Source organism: Cyprinodon variegatus, unplaced genomic scaffold (assembly GCF_000732505.1).
Source record: "Cyprinodon variegatus isolate N-32 unplaced genomic scaffold, C_variegatus-1.0 Scaffold1519, whole genome shotgun sequence".
NCBI classification, from domain to species: domain Eukaryota; kingdom Metazoa; phylum Chordata; class Actinopteri; order Cyprinodontiformes; family Cyprinodontidae; genus Cyprinodon; species Cyprinodon variegatus.
In genome coordinates, this window is record NW_015151972.1 from 128,348 (window position 1) to 136,899 (window position 8,552).

At 36.9% G+C, this 8,552-nt stretch overlaps 2 protein-coding genes across 2 annotated transcripts in view; one reads left to right on the forward strand and one right to left on the reverse strand.

The window, feature by feature from the left end:
- LOC107103744 (intermediate conductance calcium-activated potassium channel protein 4-like) overlaps positions 1-5,801 on the forward strand; it is a 35,252-nt gene extending 29,451 nt beyond the window's left edge. The window contains exons 6-9 of the mRNA XM_015403557.1: positions 935-1,056; positions 2,015-2,084; positions 3,892-4,058; positions 4,219-5,801. Coding sequence (XP_015259043.1) covers positions 935-1,056; positions 2,015-2,084; positions 3,892-4,058; positions 4,219-4,222 — 363 coding nt within the window. The 3' untranslated portion in view covers positions 4,223-5,801. The remainder of the gene's footprint in view (positions 1-934; positions 1,057-2,014; positions 2,085-3,891; positions 4,059-4,218) is intronic.
- A 986-nt stretch (positions 5,802-6,787) lies between these two features.
- LOC107103745 (zinc finger protein 99-like) lies at positions 6,788-8,271 on the reverse strand. Its single transcript, XM_015403559.1, has one exon. The coding sequence runs from the start codon at positions 8,107-8,109 to the stop codon at positions 6,994-6,996; it is 1,116 nt and encodes a 371-aa protein (XP_015259045.1). The 5' UTR covers positions 8,110-8,271; the 3' UTR covers positions 6,788-6,993.
- Between the last annotated feature and the right edge of the window lie 281 nt (positions 8,272-8,552).

An 8,552-nucleotide genomic window follows, 5' to 3' on the forward strand; every position in this document is an offset into this window, starting at 1 on the left:
GATGATGGACTTATCAGTGAATTAAAATGGGTTAGACATAAACCTAGTTGATTTTTCCAGACCTGAATCTCAGCATAAATTGGCATTCTTTGCCAAGTGTAACTAGTATTGAGCTATTGGGGGAAAAAAAAAAGTAAAGGTTCATATTAATTTTATTACATCCCTTTGGTTGCTACCTCTGGGATTTTTTTTTTACTAGCAACAACAACATAACACCAACAGACACAATCATTCATAAAGCACCCTGAATAAACTCAATAAAGCCCTAAGCCTAAACAAGACCAAGTCAAAATAAAATGAAGGGACAAACTTAAAAAAAAAAAAAATCTTTTAAAAACTGTTCAAATAAGTTACAATAGGGCATCAACAGTATTGATGTAGTAAAATTACTTTCTTGTGAGTGTAATGATAATATTTAAATCTTTTTTTTTTCCATTTTCTATTTTCTTTCTATATTGGCAGGTAAGTAAGACTTTTTTCAATTGAATAAGATAATTTATATTTAAATAAGAAAAGCAAATCTATCATCTTGTCTTAAGTGCATGCATAATATCTAGTTATCTTATATCTATGACTGAAAACTCTCATTCCATCGGCATATCATCTTATTTACCTACTCAAATTACGGGTAAATCCACTCTTTGTTCTTATTTTTAATCAGTTTAATAGTGCGCATATGCACAACTCACTGTTAATTGTGCTTGTTAAAAAAAAGAACATCCTGTAAAAATTTTTTTGTATTTACTATTCACAGTTATCCATTAATCTGTGTTGTCACCAAAAAAAATCCCAATATCAAGGTTTGCGTTTGTTACGTGACAAATGTGGAACAGTTCAGGGTGTTAAAAATCCTAAGGCAATGCACTTTACCGGTTAATGATTGACAGACTTTATCTTAATAATCTTATCATTGTTTGTCTGCTTGGTTATTCAGATCCGGCATGCTGCTGCTAATGTTCTGAGAGAATGCTGGCTGCTGCATCGTGCAAACCTGCCAAAGGGCAGCCGGAACGAGCACCGAAGACACCTGCGATGTCTTCTGGAAGCCATCAGAGTGTGAGTGGTGGCCGTGTGCTTAAATCTGCCCAGGAGCTATAAAAGGGTGGCGTTTGTATGCCTTGCAATGTGTATTTTATGGATCATTAACTTATTGTCAACACACTGAGTCTGGTTTAGATTAATTATCAGATTAAATCCATCCCCAAAAATTCACTTATCTAAAAATTAAACACAAGTCTCTAGAAGGATATGACTTCATATTGTTTTTTCATTCTTTATAAACATGGAAGCTCCAAACACCAAGAACAAGTGGATTACACAAGCCAGGAGATTCAGAAGTGATTAAGAGCTCCACTTTTCTGTCAACAGGAATACACGTGTGAGGGCACTCTGCGTTAGCATAGGGCCTGTGTTTCCTGTTTCAAACTGGGCTGAACTATTACAAATAAACACCCTGTGGAAAGAATGAGAGCGGGAGGAACCTCCACACCTCTGGAGTTACTGTCTACCGTAATGAGACTCCATCACCTCATTATGCTCTGGGCCGCCAAGCACCGATCGCACTATTGGTTTCCATAAATCTGCTCTCTTTGTACTTCTGCTTTCGTCCATCTGTGGAGCTAAATTTATCCGTTTTCCGCCTCTGGCAATGTTTTACAGCTGTTTAACAAACTCAGCATGACCCTCTCCGTGCTGATTAGTGGAATACTCGTCAGCATATTCTTTTCCTAAATCGGACCATCTTGTGCCAGGAATGGTGTATTTGTCCAAAATTAGGACGCTCTGTCTTTAGATGAGCGATCCACATCCCTACATGGAGCTTTTAAACCAAAAACACCATATAACTGGCTTAAAATAAATCCAAAGGAAGGGCTTTCCTGAAAACAAATGACTGATTTGATCCACTTCTGTCTCTTTTTTTATACTTTGAATCATATAATACAAAGTTTTTTTTGTGTGTTTGAAATATTACCACATGGATTTGATTTAAAAAAGACTTTTTTTTCTATTTCAGATTTCGACATTTACGCCTTAAACAAAGAAAACTGAGAGATTATGTCAGTGAGATGGTGGACCTCCCAAAGGTAAATGCCAGCTGGAACATTTAGTTACTGTTTCACATCAAAGTAAAATAAACCACACATTTCTCTTGTGTTCTTTATTTCTGATCATTGTCCAAATCATTTTTGAGCCAAGGATATTAAAAGTAACCACTGTAAAGATAGTACAGTCCTCTTGATCAAGTTACATGGAAAATAAACCGAGAGTTAAACATTGAGGCAAGCATTGAGGCTAAATTATAATTCAGTATAAAGCTGGATGTTTTTGCTCTATGGAAAATATTCAAGGAAATCAGTAAACAAATAAAAGCTGTTTAACAGTATAGGTTATGGGTGCACAACTAAAGCCATTTAAAAGGGAACAAAAATAAAACAGACAGAAAAGCAGACTACAAACACAGATAATGGCTTTGTTTATTAGTGGTTGAAAATACAGCTTTCAGTAAACTAAATGTTTATTGAAAGCTTCTTTCAATATATATATATTTTTTAAATCCATTAGCTTAAATGCATACTACAATATACTGCAAGTATTTATGCAGGTTTTTTTTAGATCTTCCCTAAATGTTCAATCTAATTAAAAATGTGGATTCTGGTTCAAACTCATGAATATTCAAAGAGTTGTCCTGAAGTTATTCCTTTGACATATCTGACAGAAGAAACAATTTGCCCAAATCTGAGGTCAGCAGCCTTTTGGAGCTGGGTTTCATCCATGTTTCTGTATTCTGATGCGATCATCTTCCATTCTCAGCTAGTCTTTCAAATTTGGCCCTAGAAACGATCCTCATTGCATGATGCCTCCACCACTCTGCTTTTCTGTAGGGATGGTATTGGCCAACTGATAATCTGTGTCTGGTTTAATCCATAAAAAATGTCTGAAATACATGGCAAATTAACCTTTACCTCATCAGACTAAAGGATCATATCTTTGATGGTCTGAGAGTCCTTCAGGTGCCTTTTGGCAAATTTCAGACAGACTGCCATGTGCCTTTTATTAAGGAATGGCTTCCATCTGGCCGCTCTACCATGCAAGCCTAATTGGTGGATTAGAGCAGCACTGGAGCACTACAGACTCAATAAAGCCTTTCTCCCTGGATCCCTTAAGTTTGACAGCAACCAAGGTCCAGGGGAGTCCCTTAGTTCTGAACTTCTTCTGTGCCACTGCGCTCAAAGTAACCTTTAAAGCTGGAGAAATGTGTCTGTTCCCCTCTGCAGATTATTGACTTGACAATACAGACAGTTCCTTTGAGTTTATGCTGGGTTTGTCCACTGACACAGACTGTCAATTGCGAGAGCTTGCATAAGCAGGTGTGTTTTTTAGGGGGAAATCTTGTACAACGGGTGTCTTTAATCCTTTTACTCAGAACCACACCATCCTGTATGTTTCAAATGTCTTTTTTTCCCAGCATACCTAAATCAAATGATTGTGTTCCACCTTCAGCAGCAGCAGAGGCCTGATAATCACCCACATATTTAATTATGGATGCAAGAGAATGTCTAAAACAGACTAGGTGTTTCCTGAGGATCAGGATTAAAGTCTACAAATTGATGCCAATTGATGATAATTGATGACAATTGACGATCATGTGAAACAGGATGCACCTCAGCTCAGTTTTCTTTTTTTTTTTTATTATTTTCATTCTTCTATGAGAAAATCACATATTCATTATGTGGTGTTAGTTTGAGTTTTGAAAAAAAAAAAAAGAATTAAATACATAATGGAACAAGAATGTCCTATAGTCTTACCTCAAAGCACTGTTATTATGAAATTGCTCACAAATAAAAAAAAACATTAACGTCTATATTTGTGTTGTACATCTGATTTTATCAGATGCAGATGATCATGTGTGACCTCAGCGCCAACTGGAACAACTCTTACAGAGAACTGGAGCAGAGGATCCTCTTCATGGAGCAGAAGCTGGACCACCTGACTCGCTGCTTCCAGCAGACATCGGAGCTGCTGTCTGAGGTCCTACGTCACAGAAACCCAGAGATCAGGTAAACGGTATTTACAGTTGCTGGCGATGAGGCTGCTGTTGCACAGAACTGCTGATAACACATGGCAGGATGTGGTAGCTGAGCTGAACTGGAACACCCCAGCTTTGGAAGATAGAAGAAGTTTGTTTTGTTTTTCATTCCATTTCCTTTCCTTCTGCAGGTGACATGGCTGCAAATGCTTTTTTCACAAAGTGTCTGTAACATTTCCTTCTGCTGCAAGGATCAGGGGCAGCCAGGGCAGCTGCAGAACTGTTACAAAGCAGAGGAAACATCTCATCCAGTTCAGTGCTGCATGCGTTGCTCAGTGACTAAAGCAGAAGAATTACAGAGGAATTTTTCTGCTGTAGAATTATCTGAATAAAATATTGGGAAGTCTGCTACAATGTGTGGCAAAAATATTTGTTATTGTGCTTAGAAAACTTATTGAAAAGAACTGAGATTAGATAATCTAAATGATTTTTGTATGAATAATTATCACCTTATTCCTGTGGAATTAAAGGTTTTATATTTGTATTTTATTTTTGAGGTCATTTTCATATATTCTTTTTATATTTTAGAAAAAAACCTCATACCTTTTTCTGTATTTTCAAGTTGTTTAATTCTTATACCAATGATGTCTATTTCCAAAAACTTAGATTTGGACATTTTATCAAGTGTTATGGTGTTATTTACATGGCTCTATTTACATTTGTTCTGGTCATCTTGTGCTAATGTATTTAAAAATGTTCTGCAGGACAAAAAATCGATTAGTCCCCAAGAAGTGGGAGTAGATTTTTAGTGTTCAATAAATATCAGAACGATCATGCAGATAACTCTAAATATAACACAGCAGCTGTCTGATTAAACATGTAGGGCTTTTCCTGTTTTGTTTAAGAAAGCCAATGGTTCCACCTAGTGGTCAAGTGTTGATTAAACAAGATTTTTTGTTACCTTTGCAGTACAGAATGTACTCACAGGTTAGTAATTTCTCTCACCTTTAATCTCACCTAAGAACTTTAACTAATGGATATCAACACAAAGATTTCATCCAAAAATTTACAACAGATTTTATGAGATGTTTTTTTTTGTTTGTTTTTATGAATTTTCAAATGACACAGGTGGTAACATTTCAACAGTAAATGCTATTTCACTACTTTTTTGGTATCTAGATAACATCACATCAGTTTTGTCTCAAAAACTGCGAAATGTCACTGATTAATCATGCATTAAATATACTGTTGATTTTCCAGACACTGCTCAAAGTAACAGATCAGAGATGGTTATATTTGTCACAAAGCTTTAGTTAATTTCCTACTTAACAACATTCACTGGGTTCCATTAATGTAATTGCATCTAGGCAAACAAATATCTTAAAACAAAAAATTTGCATATGCTTTTCTTGACAACTGTGCAAAAAAGATACACTAGACTTTTGATTTAAATGCATTGATTTAAATCTTTGCTGCTCATGTTGACTTTTATTTTTTATTTTTTTTAGTGTGTGGAACCTAATGTTACTTAGTTTACTTTAAATAATCTTGTGTGAAGAAAACAAAACATCCAAAACTGGACAGATGCCAAAAACAAAGTTAAGTTAGAATAAATATATTTTTACTTTTGCTGTGGTCTTCTATGTCATCCATGCATGTTTTAGGCAGACCAGGTGATTACGTCAAACACTTGCAGTGAAAAACATTTTTTTCCAATGATTTTTGTTTTATATTACTGAATATTGAACTGAAATGTAGGTGTTCTTTTTTTAAATGAACACCTACATTTGCTCATTTGTTTTTTAAACAAATGAGCAGAAGTTTAAATGTGCTGTGCCTTTTTTTTTATGTCTAATTTAATAAAAACTGATTTTAAGAAATTATGCATTTTGTTATATTTTTAGCCAAAGCACCATATTAACCTTCTACTCTAAGAGACATTCTTTCTAGTATTCACTTCAATGGCGTTGCCTCTAGAGCCTCACCAACAACTACTGATTAATTTGTGATCTATGGACAAAATTTTCCAATTAATTAATGTTTTTTTAAAAACATGGGAATATAATTTATTCATATATTTAGAATTACAAAAACATTTAACTTCTGCATTGCACTAAATAACTGATACCTGTTTTACAATTCTAAGATGAATAGCATGTATTGTGTGTCACTGCTGACATGACTAGTTAATTTAATTTTGCAAATATAGCAAAAAAGAAACTAATATTCAAAACCAAAAGCTTTGAGGTGACTAGTATTTGCATGATTTAACAGCTTTTCTTTAGATCTGATCTAGAAGTAATGAACACAATTAGGTTTGATTAAGGCTGGGTGAAAAAAATAGTTTCAGTATAAAATCTGGACAGAGGCAGCTAATGACACAAAACAACAGTCTGGAAACCTCAGGAAACAAATAACATTTATTTTCATTTTAAATTCTTCTCATAACTCTTGGGTCAATCTCTATTTTTTACTGGGGATCTGCTGCTGTTTTTTGGTAAAAAACAAACATGTAACTTAACATACCAGTATTGATGTCAGCTGTGTGTTTGTCTATGTGTAACATCTCATCACCAAAGAACAAAGCTTTATAACCAAGCATCACAGTACTTGGTAAATAAAGCTTGTTTTTCTGGTTCTGATTTCAAACTTAAAAGGCGTGGCTCAACATGGAATAATTAATATACCATATCCACCTTTTTCTGTTATGTGGAAATATTTCTGTTTATTATATTAATTAAAATGTTATATAAAGCCTAACAAATAAAAACACAAAAATTGCAGTTTTTTTAATGAAGCACTTTATTATAAAGGTGATGAAAACCTCAAACCCATGCAGAGCTGTGTTTGACAGAACAGGAGAAACCAAAACCAAATACGGACAAATTGTAACCCCTTTTGATCAATAGTGGTATTTTAAATAAAAAATAAAACAGAACTTATTTTTTATGGGATATCTCATTTCTTCAGTGGCTCTTTGTTTCAGCTCTGTTTCTTATTTGGTGCCATATGTAGGCCGAGGGCCTCAAAAACACCAGGCCGCAGATACACATAAAAGGCATCCTGCACTTTCTCTCCCTACTTTCTTTCACCCTCTCTCCACACTGAGACTGTTTCCACTGTTTGCCTGTTAGGTGCCGTGTTAAATGTTTTGCTCCGGAGAAAGTGTCCCCGCAGCCAACGCAGATGTAGCTCAAAGCCTCAGCGTGCTGAACGCAGTGCCGCAGGAGATGCAGCTGGTGCCTAAAAGCTCGACCGCACTGGCAGAGGTGTGAGCGCTGGCCTCGATGAAGGTAGCGGTGGCTGATGGCGAAGGAGGGCTGCCGGAAGATGGCGCCGCACTGCCTGCAGGGACAGGGGGTCTTGGAGCGCCATCCTGTGTTCATCCGCTTCATCAGATCCCACTGTCGGCTCTCATTCTCAAAAAGGGCTAGGATAGAGAGCGTTGTTGGAGCGTCTACGTTCGAGTCCTGAGTGTCTGGAGCTTCGTCGACACAGAGATTCCTGCTAACAGCTTCCTTCTGTGCATCTCCGGCTTCTGTCAATGACGATGAACATGCAACAAAGATGCGTTTGGTTTTGATAACAGAAGAGTGAACTTTGGTGAGATGGATTGACAAAGTTTTATCAGAGGAGAAAAAGGACTTGCATAAGTTGCACGCTTTGGGCATCGACTCAGAGCAGAAGAGCACCAAAGTGGATTTGGCTCCTCTACACGGGTGCTGGTTGAATGAGTTCTTGGTGGGAAGTACCTGCCCACAGCTGTGACATAAATACAGAGGCATGTGGTGTTCTCGGAGTGTCTCCTCACTAAAAAAGAAAAGCTTGCACAAAATGCACTGGAACTTTTCCTGCACCCCATGGCAGTAAAGCAAATGCCGCTTCACGGACCTGAAGGGTCCCCGGCCACACTTTTGGCAGGTTACTCCATTTTCAATGGGGGGAGGTAGAGCTGCTTCCTCCGAGTCAGAACTGTTGGAGGTTTCAGAGGAACTCTCATCAGATTCCTTTTCTATGTCAGAGTTCTCATCATTTTCACCTACGGTATATTCCACGCTGTATTCAGCCGTTTTGTGATTCATCTCCAAAGATGAGCGAGCACGACTTAGAATAGCGCCCTGTTGCTCCTTCCTTTCTCGTTCTTAGCTGGCAGCAAAAGACTGGCGGGACAACAAGCGGAGGGCTGAGTAGTCTGCATCATCCAGGTGAGTGGAGATAGACCTCCAGTGATGGTAACAATTCCTGAGGGTTTGGATTCTGTGGTGGTAAAAACGTCAAATCAAGCTGCTGATTCACTCATCATGTAGATTTGATCCACAGCTGGAGTAGAAGCACGGAGCTGGTCATGCATTCGCCACTTTCCTGCCAATTTAACACAGAAGATCTAATTAGTTTTAGAAACAAAAACATATTTAAAACATACATATTGAATTCAAAACGTGAATGTTATAAATTAAAAGATAGGTTGATTAAACACATGTGATATATTTCCAATGTTCTTTTTTTCCTACTTTTTTTGGCTGAT